This window comes from Penicillium odoratum, assembly GCF_028828045.1.
Source record: "Penicillium odoratum strain IBT 22623 chromosome Unknown utg000001l_segment0_segment0, whole genome shotgun sequence".
Lineage (NCBI taxonomy): Eukaryota > Fungi > Ascomycota > Eurotiomycetes > Eurotiales > Aspergillaceae > Penicillium > Penicillium odoratum.
The window spans coordinates 5,626,048-5,646,978 of NW_026643143.1; the positions used below are offsets into that span (position 1 = coordinate 5,626,048).

The following is a 20,931-nucleotide window of genomic DNA, read 5'->3' on the forward strand; positions in this document are numbered from 1 at the left end:
AAGGATCTTGTATATCCCACTACGTATCTCTCCAATCTACTAATCATATGCAGCATTGGTCTATTTATATTAGGACTGTGCTATAAATATCGCCTATAGGTCTAGTAATATTCACTAGCGTTCTTATGCAACTGTGGATACCTGTAAAGTAATCAGAAAGCAGACAGCCTACCTCTAAACACCATATTAAATGCGATAAATTGTAACTTCATATATTAATAATTTATATGTAAGCGGGGGAAGACTGGTTGGTCGTTAATTGGGGACCCGAGTCTAGAATATATGGATGACTTAAATACTGGGTTAAAGGTCATCATTTTCATAAAAGATCTGACCTGATTCAAGCATCTCCTGTTTCTTGCCCGCTGCCCAAGCCTTATAGTCTGATTCCTGCTTCTCCCATTCTGTTACTTCTCCATAGTCCAAAATAACATGGTAATCGGCCCATCCCAGTGGATCGCCTGTAATCACCTTACTAGTGTTAAATCCCGTCACAAATGGACGATCGGCCGCCCACTGCTGGATGGCATTAAAGTCACGACAGGTATGCGTGACGCTAGAAATCCCCTTAGCTTTACCATCGCGCGGGTCACGCGCCCACACAAAGGGAGAGATGTCTGAGTGACACATGATTGCTTGCCGAATCATATCGACACAGTGATCAAGGTGCCGCATATTAGTTTCGTCCTCTTCGCCACGCATGAGAGAGGTATTCCAGAGAGCCATACGAATAGCGTTCTAGTGACAATTATCCAGGTTTAGCTCGGTGGTCAAATCGAGATAAAATGAGGGAAGCCTGACTCACTAAACAATGCAGTTGATGAAAAACAGCTAGAGACGTGATATAGTTCTCAGGATCATCGGGAATGGGGAGTGTTTTATTATGCATCGGTGCGGCTTCAGCTGCACTAATTCGAGTCAAGCCATGAATAAAGAGTGCAGTCCAAGCATCATTATTTTTCTGCGATGGAGGTCCTTGGTATTTTGTCTTGCCATAGTTAAGGCCGCTGTCAAATAACCTAGTTGTGTACCGAATTGCGCCTTGGGCCGGCGCTGTTGAAACGTCAGCGAATTCTCTGACCATCACTTTTCTGGAAAGTTCAAGACGCACAGTAAGTTATTTGAGGGTCTAAGCTACTCATGGATCTCCTCATGATAAACAGAACCACCACGGTAAAAGCCAAGACAACCGTGAGAGTGACATGAAAAAATCTGAAGATATTTGATGAATATGATCGATAGGTTGAAGTGGATTTGATGCCGCTGCTTAACTTCACTTCAGGCTGAGGGAGGCTGTTGGTGTCGGTATCTTCTTCATGGTAAAGAAGTCGGTTCTCGCAGTCGGATGACTCTTCTGATTTTCGCCGTTCAGGTATGATGCTATACACAATTTTTTGAAGATTGATCATCTTGCAATTTAACCCAGAAGACAAAGTGAGAAAAGACAAAGTTGGGGAGGTGTGGGGAGGGAGGAGATGTGGAAGAAGTAAAAACAATTTCGGAAGGTTCGGGGCAACCTGATGGACGTGTTAGATTGTCGAAATCACGCGTACAAGGCGTCCTACCCGATGATCTAGAAGACGGGAAGAGAGCAGGGTGGAAAGCCAGAGGAGGCTATCTGATCTATCTAGTGCTGCATCAAGACAAACCTGCGGTGTTCCCGAGGGGCTGTTACGAGACGACAGTATCATGACTTCTAGCAATGGAGCCTGGTCCACATACATCTGCCCCTTGGCATCTGTGCCCTCGGGACCCGCACGGCCTTTGCCGGAGTCCGTGCGGGGTCTTCATCGATCATGCATGGACTTAGGACTAGTCATTTACGTGATTGGAGCGGTGAGAAACGAGGTGTCGAAATCGCTCACAACTTAGTAGGTAGCGTTGCACCATACATATAAGCGAGATTTTGATTCCTCCCATGTACAGTCCACTTTTATCGTGTGTGTTTTTGAGCCTATTAGGGGCGTCTCTGCGGACTACGCCATAGTAAGGATAAAGATAATAACGTTACATTGCATTGTTAAAGCAAGAATTGTTTTATATTTGGTTTCAGCTAAGCCTGAACAGAAAAGAGGTGCTTTGCGGTCCACGGCGCTGCAACAGGGAATTCAAAACACGCTTGCCACTCCACCGAGATATATTTCGGACGGCCGGCTCAGGCCCCATATCAGAGGGCGAGGGGCCTTAGCTAGCTATTCATCTCCGTTATCAAGTCTCTCCATCATTGTTCATTAGTCGATTTTAGGAGGTCGTCTCAGTCACCGCTGGGCCGCCTTTAGCTTCTTTAGTCCGAGCCCTCTCCGCTGTAGCTCCGCGCCCTCAATTTCTCTAGTATCAGACGTCCTGCAGAGATTGTCACTTTCACTCCCTTTCTCTTCTATCGCAAAGGCGGAATTTCAAGACTACCGTTGCCGTCTTTCATGCTTTTTGAGCCAGGATGTTTTTTTACGGTGTAAAATACGCTCGTATTCCCAATACTGCAGAAAGCAACAGTGCCGGCCCTTGGAGTTGTTGGAGGCGACTTGCATCGATCTCCTCTTGTGGAATTGCACTGGCAATTTCAATGCTCATGAATACATTCCTCATAGTCCTTATGTATTCTCGTCGCCATTCACCGGGGACACCTTATAGCTCAAGTTTCCCACAGACACTATACTGTCCGTATAACACAGTCACCAATGAACAATTTTTTGTCTAAAATTGACTAACAAGATTTGACACCCAGCTCCCGCACAAAGCGCTATTAGCTATGAGATCAAGACATTCGAAAGTTCATTTGATGGAAGCAGCATTTACACCGGCTATCCCAACCCCGCAATTAACAAGCACTGGAAAGAGCTTTACCGAGTGGGTAACTCGCGCATCAGCAAAAATGAGGCAGCGCGGTTGCCTAATAAAACCATTGCTGCCACTTCAAGTACTGACAACGATTATCTTGTTGTAATATCTGTCTTCCACGATTTGCATTGTCTGGTATGTCTCACATCCTCTTACTTCGCTCTGGGAGTCATTTAATAAACTCCTGATGGTAGGATCGGCTACGGCAATCTCTTTGGTTTTTTTATGACAGCCAATGGAACAGTACATATAATCCGTTCACTGTCAAGAGGCCAGAAACATACGATACAAAGGGTCTGAATGGAATCATCCACCTTGACCATTGCATTAATATTATCCGGCAGTCAGTCCAATGTTTCTCGGATGTCACACCCTATGTGTTTCAGTGGAGTGAGGAGGCACAGGCAGTGCATGCATATGCGAATGTGGTACATTCATGCCGAAATTTCGATGCGGTACGGAGCCCTATTCTGAAAATGATTGAAGCTAACGCTGACTCGATATATATAAAAAGGTCCGCAGCTGGGCGCTGGAAAGGACTTACACGGGCTCTTGGGATGGTGCCGAGCATCGTGATGAGCAGGGGGCCTGTAGATCTGGTGATTCTGGAGAGTGCCTTGGCCTTTGATTATTAGTACCTTTATGTGTATAGTGCTATAGGCAGCGGTCATATGAGTCAGCGGTCAAACTTATACTAATTCCATGTTCGCCATACTATCTAGACAGAAATATCCTTGATAACTAGCATTCATTATGTTTTATTTTCGTATAGTGAAGTCTTTTGGAGTCTTCTATTTTTCTGATCAAGTAGGTGTGAGCAACAAAGTTATACGTATATGTTCTAACACTTAGGAAGTGGGACTTTCTATTCTATTCAAAGACACTATGCAACGTATCGCCCTGCTTCCAATTCCAGAGACCTACTTCTTTGCCATTCATCTCAAACAGAAGGCTTGTATCTCTGCACTGATGCGTATAGCCCATTCCGTGAATTCTCCGTCCGTGCTTATTCTCTACCACAATATCTTCCGCCGGCTCAATTGTTCCATCCGCGGCGCACACAATAGACTGACAGTCCAGAATGTTAGCAAGCCAACGATTTGATGAGAGGTCGGTGCTATGTGTACCTGAGTAAGATAACTGATACAGTGCTCTGCATGCTCGGTATATTCGCTCTCGCTATGAACGTGTGAGTTCATCATTGTAGCCGGACTGAGCGAGTCTCTCCACATTTTCACGCAGTGTAGAGCGTGGAACATGGAGATTCCCCATGCTTCAGGCTGCGAATTGAAGCTCTTATTTACCCAGAGGACGTTCGCAAGGGGAAGCTCATCGAGGATTGTGATATCAGCATATATGGTAGAGATAAAGGCTGGCTTCTCATTATGTTCTTGGTGATTTTGGTTCATGGAGGTTAATGGAGGGGTTGTTGGGCATTGAAAGGTGGGATGAATCAGGCTGAGGGAGCGGATGGCAGACAGGAGCTGATCGCGGAAGACGACAAGGGTAATAAATGTGATTGCCAGAAGCCCAATAGTGGGGATAAGGAAGTATTGAAGAGAGTATGTACGCTGTCCTCTTGGTGCCATGACGATATTTTAGTTGCAACGAGAATTTCAAGTATGGGAAATTGTGTAGGCCTGAAAGGTGGGGAGGGGATGGGTGCCTGGAAAGAAGGAAATGAGAATAGAAGATGTAGTACGGGGAGGATAATTAAATGCAAAATACTACTCGTCGGCATATTAACTGTCAGTACTTTATACGAGAGCGCGCGATAACGATCCTGTATTAGGTGAATGATCATTAGCCTGGCGATACTGCGTTAAACCACTTTTTTTCATGACGCCATCCCATAATTCTCTCCTACTGGCCGATAGAACTGCTCAATTTCCAGACCAATAGGCCTTTAGACTGATACTTTTGCCATCACGCCTGGAACAGCTGAGAATTGTCGTGCTATGTAATTCAATTCTAGCTCCGCGGTGTCCAAGAAATGGTCTAAGCTATGATTAAAGGCAATTGCGTGGAGGTAAAATTGATTAACTTGGTAAACGTATTAATGGCGCAATTACAGTGTAGAAAACGAAACCCGTAATTCATTATCCAAATTAAGCTTAGGAAATGGCCATCTTCGCCGGGAAGAGCAACCGTGATGTGTGCCACCACCTGAAGAGGATTTGTGCTGCATTAGCGTAGCTCTGGTCAAGCAGTAGCTGGTTCTCGAGATCATAATGTGAGTTTCCTATCATCTTAGTAGATAGTGTCTTATTTTTCCGCTAACAAATAGGCGAGACGATGTACGTAATGCAATATACGCATAATCTGTCTGGTCCTAGTTCTCGACCAATCAATATCCAGCAATAGGGTGCAACATGCGCCTTATTGGGCGGTTGCCTTATGGTAAGCATATGCTATACCGCCCAGCTAAAATGCTCCGCCCTTCGAAAAGGTTACATGCCTGCCGCTCACATCATGTAGTATATTATGCACCATGAGACACTATAGCCACGGGTATCCGACGGGTGTCCGATGAGAATGCCATTTCTAAATTTAATCGGTGATCGATCGAAAAATTTATTTTTGGTGACCGTGCAATGTATCACCGCTAAGATAGCAGAAGCAGATAACACAATTACCATTCTGAGTGCTCTATACAACATCGATTTTTCTATAAGACTGGATCAAGTCCCTATGGAATTGGATCAGTTTCCTACTCAATTTCCGATATTATGCACATCTACATTGATTTCTAAACTCTGAATAATTTTTTTTCTCATACCTTCGCTATCATTGAATCCAGCCAACCTAGGGCAAACAGAAAAGAGTAGCGAGATATATCCCGACATGAAGACTTTTGCGAATATGGCCCTTGTCGCCTGTCTTGTGGCAGGTGTCAACGCTCTCCCACGGCCTCACACATATTCTATCTCTGCCCGGTCTGATGGCTCAACCGACGCCGCTCTATACGGCCCCGTCGACTGGGATAAGAAGAAGCGGGATGATGACTCGACTGACGCCGCTCTCGACGGCCCCGTCGACTGGGATAAGAAGAAGCGGGGTGATGACTCGACTGACGCCGCTCTATACGGCCCCGTCGATTGGGATAAGAAGAAGCGGGGTGATGACTCGACTGACGCCGCTCTCTACGGCCCCGTCGACTGGGATTAAATATACACTAGAACGTTTGAATCTATTTTACTATATACATAGTGACTTAGGAGGAGTGAATTCTAATGTCTCTTTATAACTGAACAGTAAATAGTATCAACTTAGAGATATAGAGTAAGATAGTGATGAGGGGAACGCTCGTTGGTAGTTTACTTGAGGCATATAGGTCGATTTAGCACAAGAATAGAAAACAACAATACTAATAATAACCGCATATTTAGATCTTTATGTTTGAGCACCTATATAGTGAGGGGAACACTCTAGGCTGTACACTCAGGGGTGCACGGGTCGGTTCAGTATATGACAAGACTGGTGTGCTGCCCGTCCGCGCTCCCTTGAAGGGAGGCAATGTGTCTGTATTGTAGTGGATTCTATATACAGAGGGAAGGTGGGAGGGACAAAATTGACACTTGACTGCCTGAGAGATGACGAGCTACCCGCAGAGGCCATCAACTGACTCTCGTGAGGCAGTTGTAGGAGGAAGAGGCCCTCGGAAATGTCGGTGTAGATATCACGTGAGGCTACAGACATGGTGAGGCTACAGGCATTGTGAGGCAACCCCAATAAAACCACTCCCTTTAAGGTGAATTGTGGAGCTCGGGGACGATCCACGCGGAACGCGTCCGAACTCTAGTGTGAATAAAGACTCAAAGTAAAATCGATTTCACAGCTTTTCGAAAGTCACAAATAGATAGAATCACAATTAAATCTACCTTTTATTAAAGTCGTATTACAGATGGTATGTAAGCCCCGTTCAGTAAGACGTATGCACTATCGTGGTCACGATAGTCTCTGTGCTGCGCGAGGTGACTGCGGGATATTGCGTGGTCGATGTCGATGTAACAGGACATCCAATGAGCGGCTTGACCTTCGTGTCCCATGTAATGAGTGCATCCGCATTACACCCAAGCACTGACTGGGTCGCCGCCACAAAGCAGCTCAATGATAGTCCATCGCAAGACAACGTGCCGCCATCTCCGGCACTCGGAGCTGCTGCGTTCGTATAAAAGCAATTCGAATACTTGTCGTCGTAAACCGTGAGGACCGAATAGAAGCTGACGCTTTCTGGAGTATCTGTCCACGCCTTTGGCTTAGGGCTGCCAACACCATAATTGTACCAGTAACCTGCTTCACAGACATTCTGTGTGGTGGAAGGCTGGGCAAAGTTGAGATTATAGTCCGTCTGAATAAGTCCGCGGTATCCGTATCGCGACGCGGCAGCAACTGACACCCAGCCAACAACATCGGTGACTGTTTCGGTAGCGGTACCAGTCCCCAGAATAACCTCGGTGATGGTGCTGATAGTGGAGCTAACCGTGGGAGTCTCCATATTGTAAATAGATTCAGCAGCTGTCCAGTCCGCGGCTTCATCCGTCGCTGCGTCGTCTGCGACGTCGGTCCAGATCTCCACAGTTCCCGTTATTATCGGTGCTAGCGTATAGCCATCAAGGGTAGAGGCGCCGGTCGTATCACAGCCCACAACATCTAAAAAAAAAGGCGAGTTAGGATGGGCATATAAAACTGGTGAGCAGTTGATCTATCCTACCTTTGCATGTGGAAGAGCATGAGCTGGTCGAGCTCGCTGTGATACAGACGGTGCTGCACGAGCTGTATGTGCTTGTCGAGCACTCAGTCTGAGTTGATGAAGGATAATTTGGATCCGTATCGGGATCAGGGCCATTAGGATCATTGGGGTCCTGGTTTGGTGCTATGAAAGGTTAGCGTTAGGCCGTATCAAAGATGAAGGTTTGTTTACAATCAGAACCACCGCAGCCCGTGAAACATGGTTCGCAAACATGGAAAATATTGTTTAGGAGACCTCCAATCCCCTCGGTGCATGAGATTCCGCACAGCGCGCGATTTGTACACGTCGGTTTTGATGGTCCATGGTGATGCGTAATTGAGCGATGTCCACCATGGTTATCATCATCGTCCCCACCCCCTGTAGTCTTGGAAGAACCACTAGAAGTTGTCTTCGTTGCCCCAGTATTTGTTTCTGAAGAAGAGCTTGTTGGAGTCACGCTTTGCCCAGGGGAAGGAGTCTGTGTAGGGATCACCGAGTTCCAAGGTGGTGGGTAAAATGGAACGACGGTCCCGGGGTAGGTTGTTCCATTCTGTTCGAAAGAAGGCCAGGTGATGTTGAAGGCTGTTTGAATGATGCTGGGGGTTGGGGAGAAGACGGAAGAGCCCACGCCAGACGGGATGACCACGTTCCAGTATGATATCACGGAGCCATGGTAATCAGGCACGGAAATGGTAGTAGAAGTCGTGGTCGTAACGTACGTGGTGGTGTTGATGGTGCTTCCGAAGTACACTATGTTCGTGGGAACCTCGATACCAACTCCAATTTGTGTGATGACAGAAGGGTAGACCCAAGTGCCTGGCGTTGGGAGCGTCTGTGGAGGCAGGACGTACGTGCAGGGTTCGTTGCACGAAACGTTTGTATCGTTATTCGGCTCATCCCAAAGCGATGGATCAATGTAAACAATGCCGGAGTCATTGCCACTTGATCCAATATCTTCGCCATCACTCGAGAGTGCCAGCCATGCAGCAATTTCACTGGTAAAACCATTTCGTGTGGTTGAATTGAAGCGCAATGAAGGCAGGTTTCCTTCAGGGGACACGATTTCCACATTTCCTTTGGTGAAAATATTGTACATCCACAAGTTGTTTGCGAAATCTGTTTGAATCAAGGACTGTTGGCACTCCTCTTCGTCAATGCATCCCTCGTCGTAATTCTGGAAGAAAGAATAGAATCCAGCAGAGTAGATAAACACATCACTAGAATTGAGCACGCGAAGCGCCCACGCCCCCCTGCAAAGATCGTCCGAACAATCATCATAAGTCGGATCAGATGAGAGACCCCCAGGCTTATATGGGCTCAAAGCATTGGGCTTGGGCTGGTAATAAGGAGTCTCTGTCTGCATGTGACCCATGTACACATTTGCCGCGTTCTGCAACTGGTACTGGTACATCTGGGCATGCTCGCTCGCTGTACCATAGAACCAGGTAGGTCCTTGAGACTCGATGAGAATGCCACGACCGCAGTAAATTGAAATATCTGTCTGAACGTTCTGAGGAATACCTGAAGTACTCTCCGTTGCGCCGGCATTGAGATCGCTGTCGATATCGTGATCAGCTACCCAAGCCCAAACGTTTTCAAAGTACCCAGATGCTTCGCTGGTGAGGTGTAACATGAGGAATGCTGCCATGCAGTCTTTGTCGCTTGCATCCCCTCCTGCCGGGCATTCAGACAATCCAAGATCGGAGCCGGTGGTACCTCCCACGCGGAAATGACTGTCCCACATAGCCGCTATATCTCGTCAGATACGCAGGCTAGGAATATCTTAGGGAGAATATAATGTTGTACTTACCGCTTCCTTGTTCACCTTCGTGTATATTCCATTCCATGAGAATCGCACCTGCTGTGGCTCCTTTCACCGTGAAAAGCATGTCAGAGATCTCGACAACCCCTTGGTCGCCCTTCTCTCCAACTTGCACCACAACCGTAGGATTGCTCTCATCCTCAAATTTGGACCCGGTACCCATGATCTGACTCCATGCGGAGCCAACGATCTTGCTTCCAACGGGAATCTTGATTGAGCTTTCCACTTGATAGATACCAGCGGGGAAAAAGATGACAGACCCGATGTTATCTGACAGAAGACTATTGATTGCAGAGGATTGATCGCCAGTTCCATCATTTGAGATGCCATTGTCAGTCGCCACAACAGGAGTATCGGACTCGTATTGTGGCTTCGCTCGCCGGTAATAGGCACCCGAGCTGTCCAGGAGTTGTGAGGGCTTGTTCGGAGCTGGATCCACGAATCCAGTCCTCTTTTCTCCTGAACCATCAGGAAGGAACTGATAGCCACTGACCCAGGAGTCAAAGTAGAGGGCATCGGTACTGCCGGCTAGTAGTGTGTCACCACCAGAGATTAGGACCACAGAAGCAGAGTTCTCCACTAGCAAATTATCAAGCACGACGCTGGGCTGCTCATCTTTTGTTTGTGCAATGGTGATTGCGTATGGAACGCCATCAAAATGAGAGTCTATCACAGCAATAGAGCCAGTTCCTTGGTCTCCAACACCGGAGTACTCGGTGGCATCGATAGCAATGTAGCACGATACAACATGGATGTTTTTCCATGTGAAGCCCCAATTCCAGATGGACTTGATGGCTGTCAAACATGAAGTAAATTTCAAATTGATGGCCGTGAATTGCTGAGTTCCTGCTAGAAAACCAATGTTCCTGGATTTCATCTTGTTAGAGATAGCTCGATTCAATCTTGGGTCATTGTCTTGCTTACCCGCCTGTAAATGTCAAATCGGATACCATTCCACCACTACCATTCTCCATGTATATTCCCACAGCTGTTGCTGACTGGTCTGCACTGGAAACAGACATCTCGAAATCGCAGTTGGTGATGGAAGTGGCCTGTCCGACTTGCCAATGAACTCCAGCAGGAACGTATGTTTGATTATTATCAGTATTGGTCCAGTTCATGGCAGTCATATCGAAGACAAAATTCCGAATCTGTCTATAGAAATTGCTCTGATTGATGTACCATTCGTCTCCATTGGCTCCGGGTATATAAAAGTCAGAGTCGACCAAAGCAATGCCGGTGAAATTTTCGGCGCCTTTGATGGTAGGCTTGTTCGAAGGATCACCAACAAACTGGGTGTAGTAATATTGAATAATCGGGGTGGTGATGAGATAGGTACCCTCAGGGAAATATACCACAGCACCCAAAGTCGAAGTTGAGCCACAGTCCTCGCCACAGCGAGCCGTAGAATGGTCTGAGGAGCTAAGAGCAGTTACAGCGCGATTAATTGCTGCTGTATCATCCGTACTTCCATCACCGATAGCACCAAAATCCTTGACGTTACGGAAGAATTGGTATCCAGAAGGAGCATGTGGCATCTGTGAGAAGTATGGTTAACAACTGATTCCTATAGGTCTACAAAAGGAATAAGCATCATTACGTACCTGACCATTGCTACCAAGGCTAGCAAGCCAATAGCTATCACTGGAGCTTCGTGAGTGAACAGATCCGTGCATATCAGTGATCATTGATGCATTCATCGGACCCAACACGGGACCACTCAATGACCCGTGATCAGGAGCACTGCCAAAGAAGTTGTTGACATTATCCTTCATGTATGCAGGGGCCGGCTATTCTTGTTAGAACTTCGATTGTGAAGTGACTATATGGGTATTGACTTACATGAGGCGTCCCCAATGGAAGTGGAGGCTTATCACCAACCAAAACTGGAGTATCACGTGGGTTGGTGGAAATTGTTCGTTGAGTAGAATGTGAGTGATTTGAATCGCCACGTACTACATGGTGATGGAATCTATCATGACCATGGCTATGGCTGGCGTCCACATGAGCTATCCCTTGCAAAAAGAGCCAAAGAAAGCTTGAGAACCCAAAATTTTGGATCAACATAGCTGCGCTATCTCATCTAAAGATGCTGTTTTTTGGAATGGTAGCAGCAAGAAAAGACTTCAATCCTGCCCAGTTTTGTTCGGCATGGACGCACAATTTTTCTAAAAGTGTCACCAAGTACGCATCTTTATTGTCGGCAGTACAACGCTCCGGAGATTTGATGACAAACACGGACCGTAGAGTCCGTTGAAATTATGGTGGAGCCATAGTATTAGCGAGTCACTAGCTAGCTGCTCGCCTTAGTGTAATCACTAGGCCCCGGGGGCTGCATCGACGATTTGAAAAATGCTCTAGTACTGAGACCTACCACTTCGTACTGGTGGCAAGACTAGTTCCACACCTACTTGCAAACTTACTAGCAAGTTTTTCTAGTTTTCAAAAATGCACTCTCAAACCCCGATGTTTTTGCCGGATTTTCTCCGTTTGGTCAACTTTATCTAGAAATTCGGAGATTCGGCTCAATCTATGACTTCTCTTAACAGTGCTTTCACCTGAAATCAACACCGTCTATCTCCCTGCGTACGCTTTAGTGCTTTCGGACACGGATTAAAACAAAAAGTATCACCGACATCCTAACAGAGTCTCACAAAATAAGTCAAAGTGGGTCAGTTTCTCTAGATTGCAATGTTGCATCCAATATGGCCCCCACTATCAGACTAAAAGAATCCCCACACAGGTCGGTATTCGCTATTTCGAGGTGAAACGTGATGATATTGCAATCTAGGCTATTTCGTGGTAATGAAAATAAGCCAATGGCCAGACTGTACGGCGTGGATTTATCTGCTAAGGGCATTGGCTCTTCTCCCTTAGTCCAGAGGCCCCTAAGCGGGGCAGCTTATGTCGGCCCCAAGCAGGTACACTCAACCTTCCAAATGGAGTCTGCACACTGGGCAGAATAATCAAACTAGTTCCCTTTAGTGCCTCGAGCAGGCGTACCCGGCATCTATCTTCCGGTCTGCCTCTTTGTCTAAATTAGTTGTGGGTCATGCGCAAATACGAAGTATCAGTTAATAGAGGTTTCGTCGCGATAGGGGCTTGAACCGAGCACTATGCTATTCCAAATAACGAAGTTTTCAATCACGTAAAAAGCGAGATAAGAGTGTTTGGTGATTCTTCCAGACACTAGAACTTGCTAAGTCGGAAGAGTTCAGGAAAAGCAAGGATTCGTGCATCTCAGCCGGGCCAGACTCTACACTAGTGAAAGAAACAACCTATTTCACTTATATGGAACCTGCTTCCGAGTTACTTGATAGCAGCCAAAGCCATTTATTGATTTCCAACTGTCAGCATGCGGTCAATCAGGCTGATGCTTGTTCCAGGTCTGCTGTTTGCTGCCTTGGTAAACCTTGTGGAGGCTGATCGACAAACACTCTCGAATTTGTTTCGCTACACCGTCGAGACGGACGACTTTGGTGGCTGCGCTACAATTGGAGAGGACACCCTGAATTCCATTGCCGATGACGCCTACACGCTGGCTACACAGGGGTCTAAAGCAATGAGTGACTACCAAGACACCGTTGCGAATACGCATGAAGCGGCAAAGCGATTGGTGGATGTTATGTTTCTCAAACCATCCGACTCTGAGTTCGAAACCGTCAAAGGTAATTCTATTCAGATTCCAGAATTTTTACCAACCGCGAGTCTTCAAGTTAATAGGTCATAGGAAGAGCCGACGGGGTGAAAACTTGGCTGGAGTCAGGCGGGAACGTCAACAACGGCCAGAACAAGAAAAAGCCTTATTTGTTTTGTGGTGACTCGTGGGTGATTCGCCAGGACATGAGCAGCCAGATGAAGGACAAAGACGGAACCGATATGGTCGACGGAGATGGCGCGATTATCCGTATCAAGGACAGCTCAAAGATGGTGAAAGCACGAAAGAAGATTGCAAAGGATTGGAACGTCAAGGAAAGCAAAATCTATCCTGTATGAAACCCGCTATTCCAAAATTGAATTCTTGTACTAATCGTGGAGTTTTCACTCAGTATTGGAGTGCAGGCATTGGCGCTTATATTTTCAACGTAAAATATTCTGATGATCCAACCAAAAATGGGTGCGACGAAGCAGACGCCTTGGGATATACCATGAACCAAGGCTCCATAAGTCTCATTGTGCTTTGTCCTAAGTCGTTTACTGAGGTTAAGTTGCATGAGACGAGTATTTCCGCATTCGCAAGCAGTTACTACGAGAAGTTTGGCCAAGCCCCAGATGATAACACAAGAATCAGAGACGTCATGCCTGCAGGCCGTACTCTTTATCACGAATTGTTTCATTTATACTGGGGTGAAGACCTGCACCCTTCTGGTAAGGAGGAATACGTATTCCGCAGGATGACGGGAAACGCCGCGCGCCGTGATGGAACTTACTTCGTGAAGTCACAGGCCATGTCGAACCCAGAAAACTATGCTATGCAGGCGTCAGTATTGAATCGCTCTGTCTTCCTTCTTTCTCTCGCTAATATATCGTTCCAGGGTTGCCTATGACTACACTCTATCCGTCACAGCTGGGGCCAAGGACTACCCAGTAGAGTTCTATACTGGTTATGCCACCTATGAAGACTGAAAAGATCTTCCAGTGCCTCCAATACCAAAGAAATCCCAGATTTCAATGCAGTTCAAATCTGATCTGGGAAGCCAAAGCTGGAACATACGATGTGGATATATGTATTGTAGTGGGGAATAGCGATGTGTAGTGATTAAGCATATGTGATGTTCATAAGCCCAGTCGTGCAGAGATAGCAACTCAGACCGTCTTTCCTTCCATAAGCCACCCCTAGGTTCTCCTTTCTTGTTTACCACTACCCAACAACCTGTCCCGGTGGTTTTTGGCTCGCAGACAGACATTGCCAGCACCAACGACGCGTACTCCATTACAGTATTTGGATAAGGAACTTCGCATGTCAATCCATTCTATAGCCAGTCGTCGTCCCATGAATATCGGAATTTTGAATGAAAAGACATATCCTCTGGAGAAAGGAATCGAAACCACCTATGATAGTAAACAGACATATCTTCAATAGGCTTGTTCGACCACAACCCAAATTCAATCATCCGCCATTCTTCCCATAGTAAAAAGCCATACCGAGCATAAGCATCGAAGCGCATATACTTTCCAGGTCCTCCTTCCGGATTGAGTATCATGCTGTCCCAAAACTGGAGGCCAAGCGGCCACCTTTCCAGGTCCAGACATTCTTCTACCGTTGAATTTGGGCCAAAGTCCCGAACAGGGCGTGCCACATACTGGCTGACTGGACGGTTTCGTACTTCCAATCTTCCAGGATATTCGTAATCCTGGCTATCGGTATCCGAAACGTCGCGAAGGATACAACTATATGCGCCACGCCTACTGCTTCTTTCATCGTCATCGCTATGCTCATCCTCGTCACTTCGACCTTCCTCATCTTCATCGGGCAAGAGATCGACATCATCAGACGATTCGCTGGACGAGGAAGGTGGGCCAAAATAATATCTCGGGGTCCGAGGGTCGAGATTCCCGTCGGACTGTTCAACTCGTCCCTGATTGGCATCTCGTCTAGCTTCTTGATTGGCCACCTGGTTGCTCTGACCACACTTTTCTTCGGTTTCGTCGTTTGTCTCGTCTGCTGGCTCCTCTTCTAGCTCTTCTGCCGGCTCTTCTTCTGAAACAACTAGTGGGGATTCCAGTTGGTTACTCAGTCGTGGTGCTAGCTGATCGGATTCGGCATCGAATGGTGTGTTGGTAGTTTTAATTTGCATACGAAGAATTTCATCGGGCTCCTGCCCCTGGGAGATCGCCTGCCATGTAGGCAGAGGTTGACAGTGCCAGCCGAATTCTCGTTGCCCCGGAACAGGCGGTAATCTGAGGACCATTGAATTTATCGAAGGTAGCTGAGATTTTGGAGCCGAGTAATAACCTGTCAGATAATCGAGCGCCATTGTTGTTTGCATTGTGCAAAAAAGAGAGGACCGTCCATAACGCCGCATTCCGCCCTTCAAAGAGTCTATGGTTTGAGGTGGCCATCTGAGCGAGCCTTTCTGTGACTCTTCACGGAGCTGGTTGACAAAGATGAGCCGCCAAAATCCCAGAAGGCCACGTTGCTCCTCGGTCCATGTTGGGATTTTGAATCCCTCGGAATAATTTCGGTCTCCCAGTCTGCTTTGCAAACATCTTTGCATGCAGACTTCGATGTACAAATGAGCATGATTATGAACATGGTGGGCTAGCCTAACAAGCCATCTCATGTCTGACGATGTTGCGGACACGCTGGGCAGCAGCGGGACCTCAGACCAATCGAAATAATAAAGCTCATCTTCCGGGGTACGGCTTAGGAACGTGCCTTTGTGCAGTGTCAAAACGCCCTGTATGAGAGCCCGGGACTGGGACGGAACCTTAGTGTTCAAAACAGCATTGACGATTAGACAGGCATGGTCGTTAAACACTGACGCTAGGTAGGAGGATGTATGCATGAGGCTCCATACCGAACTGAAATTAGTAGATTGTTGAAAGATCAGGACCAAGAGTTCATTGGGAAGCTTAGAAAGCCGATCATGGACTTTTTCTGACATGATGTCGACGAGGTAGGAATTGGTCAACTCGATGCGGGTCGGCGTGCCAAGCTTCAAAGCAGGCCCCTCCAGTATTGGCCAATATTGGCAAAACTTGTGTGTATTTGACTCCAGAAATGTCGGAGGATGTTGAAGATGAGGCTGAGCACTGACTATTTCAATTGTCGGACTTTTCACGTATCCAATGTAAGGCTTATTTGATGTGGCAGCCAAACAGCGTTCAAATTTCCGTTGATGACTACCACATTATCATCTGCGTAGAGTGTGGGTACTCCGTAGAGGAGGAACCTGGACTTTACCAATGTGTAAGACACAACTGTGGAATTCGGAGGAAATGCGGAAGACCCCGAAAACATGATCAACAGCCGAACCAACATCCCGATTTATTACCGCCCCTCCCCTCAAATTACTCCCACAATTCTGCAGCGCTCAAGGGTATCAGCAGGCCCACACTCTGATGAATTATTCGGAAGCTCCACTGGCCAGAGAGATAACGGGTTCCGTTCCAATCATTTGGTCTCTTGTGGTACTTTATTGTTGTTGCATGTGTATCTCAGTTGTATTGTTGTGGAGTTCTGTGGGTCACGACCCAATACTATAGATACAGGTCTAACCCTAATGCATGAGTAGTGCGTATCAGGGTGACAGGACAATACCATAAATACAGGTGCTCCAACACTCCCACTCAGCCTGACTACGCGCTAATCATCGCATAGACAGGATCTCCCACTCGTAGTCTGGCTTCCTTTACGAGCCTCATCAAAAACCTCGATCGTGTGTAAACTTCTCTCGATAAGAGTAAAATCACCGGTCGCAGGACAAAAAGAGTGCTCGCCCTCAAGCAAATCCTTTCCGAAGGCCCATTGATAAAATATGTTTCTCATGCAGTTCACGAGGTAGTGCCTTTGTCAGAATATCTGCTGTCATCTCTGTTGTGCGAATGTACTCGAGTCGAAGGATGCCATTGGAAAGTGCTTCTCGTGTAATGTGGTATCGGATGTCGATGTGTTTTGATCGAGGGGAAACGTCGCGGCCTGATTGTGCTGTTATGATCGCGCTCTGATTGTCTGCATATAGGGTTGTGGGATGAGTAGGGTGGCAGTCCGGATGGATGTCTGCAATTAGGCGTCGAAGGTAACTGGTTTCATAGCTGGCATTCGCCATCGCGACATATTCGGCTTGATGAGTGGATCGAGCAATAAGTGATTGTTGTTTTGATTGCCAATGAACACAGGCGCCGTTGAGGAGGAACACGTATCCACTTGTGGATTTTCGATTGTCGACGTCCGCAGCAAAGTCGGAATCGGTGTAACCATATAGCTCGGTATCTCTTCCGCCGTAGACTAGGCCTATGTCACTTGTGTATTTGATGTACCGTAGAGCATGCTTGGCAGCTTCCATGTGTTTTGCCGTTGGCTTCGCATTGAACTTGGATAGACGTGATAGGGTGAAAGCAAGGTCCGGACGAGTCGCCATCATAAGGTACATCAGACCTCCCACTATCGCTTGGTACTGCTTTCTGTCGTCGTAGTCGAGAATCTTGTCATTGTCTCGAGCTTCATGTAGATCGTTCTTGATGGAGAGGGGTGTCGTGATCCCGTGGCTGCTTGACATGTTGAAACGCTCCAATAGCTTGTCAATATAACGCTTTTGATGAATGCAAATTCGATGTGAATCTCGTTCGATCTGCATGCCCAGAAAGAGGGACACTTTCCCAAGGTCTTTCATGTGATACAGTTTCATGAGATCCTGTTTGATCTGCGAGACAGGACCTTGTGGACCAGCAAGAAGGATGTCATCAACGTAAAGAAGTAAAATGCACTGGACGAGTGTTGAGACATAAATGTTGGGATCCTCGGTTGACCGACGGAATCCAAGAGTCATTAGCTTCTTGTGCATATCAGAGTACCATTCATAAGGGGATTGTTTCAAACCGTAGAGCGTCCGATTCAGACGCAGAACTTTTCCAGCTTCAAGTTCCATGCCTTCTGGTGGCTCCATATAGATTTCTTCTGACAAATGAGGGTTGAGAAAAGCAGTGACCACGTCTAACTGCTCTACCTCCCACTGAAACCAGGCAGCGAGGGCTAACAGGAGCCTCATGGACGTTAACCTTGCAACAGGTGCGTACGTCTCTTGATAATGTACTCCATATTCTTGCTCATAGCCTTTTGCAACCAGGCGAGCTTTAAAATGCATGTCCCCTTGCGCATTGTACTTTGTCTTGAACCCCCATTTGCAGCCAATCGCAGTCTTATCCAAGGGCAAGGGGATAATTTCATATGTCTGATTCTTTTGGTGCGCGGAAAACTCATCGCGTATGGCGCGAGACCAATTGACGGGATCCACCTGCATTGCAGTGTGATAATCCAGTGGATCGCCTGCTACGTCCACTCGGAGCCTGCCAGCTGGCTTCTTCACTGCGCTCGGCTCCGCGCCGCCCTTAGATAGATCCTCCCTACTCCGTTGAGCGGTAAGAGCAGTTGCGCGTGGAGGTATGATGGGGTCACATAAATGATAGTCTTGTGGTGGCTCAATCCCACAGATCTTGAAATTTAACAGTTCCGGTTCTTGCTTGATAACCTCAAGATGGAGGTCTCGGAAACTGGATTGTACAATATTGGCCACAGCATGTGGGCCTTCAACTTGCCAGGATGGATGGCATTGCAGGTTTTGGGATTCAATGGGGATTCCTGGAAACTGTTCTTCATCAAATATCACTTGACCAGTATTGAATGTTCGCTTTGCTTCAATGTCATATACCTTCCAGACCTTTGTTGTGTTATGGATATAGCCCATGAACAGGCATCTTCTTGTGCGTGACTGCCATGTTGAACGCTGTGCGGGTGGGACGAGAACATAGGCTAAACAGCCAAACGGTTTAAGGTGATTATACCTAGGAGTCAAGTTTGGGTAAAGGCCAATCAGCGGTACCTTACCATTAAATGCATGGGAGGGGGATAAATTGCGTATGTACGTGGCAGTCGCCACGGCTTCGCCCCAGAATTCTTCGCGATCTGGCAGGTTCGCTCCTGCAAGCATAGTCCTCGCCATCTCTTTGAGAGTCCGGATTGTTCTTTCGCTCACACCGTTCATATGTGGAGTACTGGGAGGGCTGAATTCATATTGAATGCCTTCATTGATCATATAATCGTGCCAATACTGGTTGGCAAATTCTCCAGTGCCATTATCGGTGCGAATTCAGCGAACGACCGCGCCGAACTGAGTCTTGATCCATGTGTGGTAGGCACGAAAGGCTTCAATGGTTTCCGTCATGCTTTTACCCTTCAGAAAGTAGGTGTGGGTGTATCGCGTGAAGTCGTCCACGAAAACGAGAAAGTATCGATAACCGCCTAGAGAAGTAGGCAGCAAACCGCTGAGGTCGGAGTGAATGAACTCAAATGGTTTTGTAGCTCTCTCTTGAGGGTTTCGGTTAAACACAGCATGCTGTTTTCCAGCCATGCACGAGGCACATCGAGAGAGTTGTTTTGGTAGTTGAATTCGGGTAATCTTTGACACGTCCTTCAAATTGAGATGTCCAAGCCGCTGGTGCCAGATTGTGATCGGATGATAATTGTTGAATTTGGCATTAAATGCGGACGCGGGCAGATTAAGTTGGTAGAGATTCGATCGGATTTGACTTGCAGTAGCAAGCGATCTACCGTCGCGTTGGATCCTGCATTGGCCACCAGCAAATATGACTTCTAGTCCCATATCGTCCAAGGAACGCACGGATATCAGATTTGTGCTAAGGTGAGGCACCCACCAGACTTCCTTCAGATCAATAGAAGCCAAGTTTGTCCGTATGTGAAGAGTGCCGCTTCCGAGTGCTTTTACATGCGATCCATCCCCAATGATGACTTGGCGAGGTTGGTGAAATCTTTTGAAGTGGGTGAGGTTTGATCTTGTATGAGTCATTGTATGGCTTGCTCCAGAATCGAGTATCCATTCGTTTGTGGATGATGCATCATGGCTTGCCATGTGAGCAAACCCGTCTTCCATATAGTTCGCATCGGATCGGGATGGTTGTTGAGTTGGATTTGTAGATGAGGTCGCAGCATCCTCTGCCGTGTAATTTGTGCCGCGAGGTATTCGAGATAGTCGTGCTTGGTTTTGCTTGTCTTCCTCTTCACGACGTTGAAGTTCCCAGCACTTTGACTTAGTGTGACCTCTTCGTCCACAGTGGTAGCAGTATACTGTCGGCCGAGGATTTTCGACTCTATGTTCTCGACGGTATGGTTCAGATGGTCTATATCGACTGCCTCTTCCTCGTCGTAATTGGAATGGTCTTCGGGGTCGGTTTTCAGTGATCAGTGCCATTCCAGATCCATTTGCGGCGCCGACCGGTAGTTGATTTTCAAAGTCGAGTAGTTGCTGTAAAGCAGTCTGGTAGTCGAGGTTGGGGATTCGTTGAATGTGAGAGACTGTGATTTCGAAGCGTTTGGGAAGTGTACTGAGCAATTTGGCGATTCTCTCTAGTTCGGAGAGCTCAGATCCGGTTCCGATCAGGCGTTGATTGTAGGTATCGAGACGAGCGGACCAAGTTTGAATGGTATCGTTTTCTTTGAAGGATTCACTCCCAAGTTGTTGCCGTACAGCCCAGATATTGTAGTTGTTTCTTCCTCCTAGTCGACGTTCCAATTCGAGCCACATGGCTCGCGGGTCTCGACGGACAGCTGCAACGATGCTGTGAAAGTCGCTGTGGATATGATTCCAGATCCATTGTATCGCCTTTTCTCGAGCTTGTCGGTAGTCTTTAGCGTTCTGGCTATAATTTGTGAGTTCGGCTGCTCGTGATGTGGAGGGGACTTCGGGCACAGGCTCGGTGCCTTCGACGATGCCTAGTGCTCCCAGGCCGGTGAGTTGGACTTCGGCGTCCAGTCTCCAAGAATGATAGTTTGTTCGAATGAGCTTTGGATGTCCTGATTCAC

General features: G+C 47.1%; 7 protein-coding genes across 7 annotated transcripts; 2 read left to right on the forward strand and 5 right to left on the reverse strand.

Moving 5' to 3' along the window:
* Positions 1 to 303: 303 nt before the first annotated feature.
* On the reverse strand, positions 304 to 1,409 carry N7520_002032 (oxidase ustYa family protein; the record flags this gene model as incomplete). The annotated part of the gene is made up of 3 exons (XM_057135967.1): positions 304 to 738; positions 806 to 1,053; positions 1,112 to 1,409. 3 exons carry the CDS (start codon positions 1,407 to 1,409, stop codon positions 304 to 306), a joined length of 981 nt encoding a protein of 326 aa, XP_057001903.1.
* Positions 1,410 to 3,708: 2,299 nt separating this feature from the next.
* N7520_002033 (uncharacterized protein) lies at positions 3,709 to 4,427 on the reverse strand (the record flags this gene model as incomplete). Its single annotated transcript, XM_057135968.1, has 2 exons — positions 3,709 to 3,906; positions 3,966 to 4,427. 2 exons carry the CDS (start codon positions 4,425 to 4,427, stop codon positions 3,709 to 3,711), a joined length of 660 nt encoding a protein of 219 aa, XP_057001904.1.
* Positions 4,428 to 5,682: 1,255 nt separating this feature from the next.
* Positions 5,683 to 6,006, forward strand: N7520_002034 (uncharacterized protein; the record flags this gene model as incomplete). Its single annotated transcript, XM_057135969.1, has 1 exon — positions 5,683 to 6,006. The coding sequence occupies one exon, from the start codon at positions 5,683 to 5,685 to the stop codon at positions 6,004 to 6,006; it is 324 nt and encodes a 107-aa protein (XP_057001905.1).
* A 754-nt stretch (positions 6,007 to 6,760) lies between these two features.
* On the reverse strand, positions 6,761 to 11,167 carry N7520_002035 (glycoside hydrolase family 55 protein; the record flags this gene model as incomplete). Its single annotated transcript, XM_057135970.1, has 6 exons — positions 6,761 to 7,491; positions 7,553 to 7,714; positions 7,763 to 9,319; positions 9,381 to 10,258; positions 10,317 to 10,930; positions 10,997 to 11,167. 6 exons carry the CDS (start codon positions 11,165 to 11,167, stop codon positions 6,761 to 6,763), a joined length of 4,113 nt encoding a protein of 1,370 aa, XP_057001906.1.
* A 1,580-nt stretch (positions 11,168 to 12,747) lies between these two features.
* N7520_002036 (uncharacterized protein) lies at positions 12,748 to 14,018 on the forward strand (the record flags this gene model as incomplete). Its single annotated transcript, XM_057135971.1, has 4 exons — positions 12,748 to 13,060; positions 13,123 to 13,382; positions 13,442 to 13,872; positions 13,928 to 14,018. The coding sequence occupies 4 exons, from the start codon at positions 12,748 to 12,750 to the stop codon at positions 14,016 to 14,018; spliced, it is 1,095 nt and encodes a 364-aa protein (XP_057001907.1).
* Positions 14,019 to 14,365: 347 nt separating this feature from the next.
* N7520_002037 (uncharacterized protein) lies at positions 14,366 to 16,000 on the reverse strand (the record flags this gene model as incomplete). The annotated part of the gene is made up of 1 exon (XM_057135972.1): positions 14,366 to 16,000. One exon carries the CDS (start codon positions 15,998 to 16,000, stop codon positions 14,366 to 14,368), a length of 1,635 nt encoding a protein of 544 aa, XP_057001908.1.
* A 3,914-nt stretch (positions 16,001 to 19,914) lies between these two features.
* N7520_002038 (uncharacterized protein) lies at positions 19,915 to 20,653 on the reverse strand (the record flags this gene model as incomplete). Its single annotated transcript, XM_057135973.1, has 2 exons — positions 19,915 to 20,268; positions 20,345 to 20,653. The coding sequence occupies 2 exons, from the start codon at positions 20,651 to 20,653 to the stop codon at positions 19,915 to 19,917; spliced, it is 663 nt and encodes a 220-aa protein (XP_057001909.1).
* Between the last annotated feature and the right edge of the window lie 278 nt (positions 20,654 to 20,931).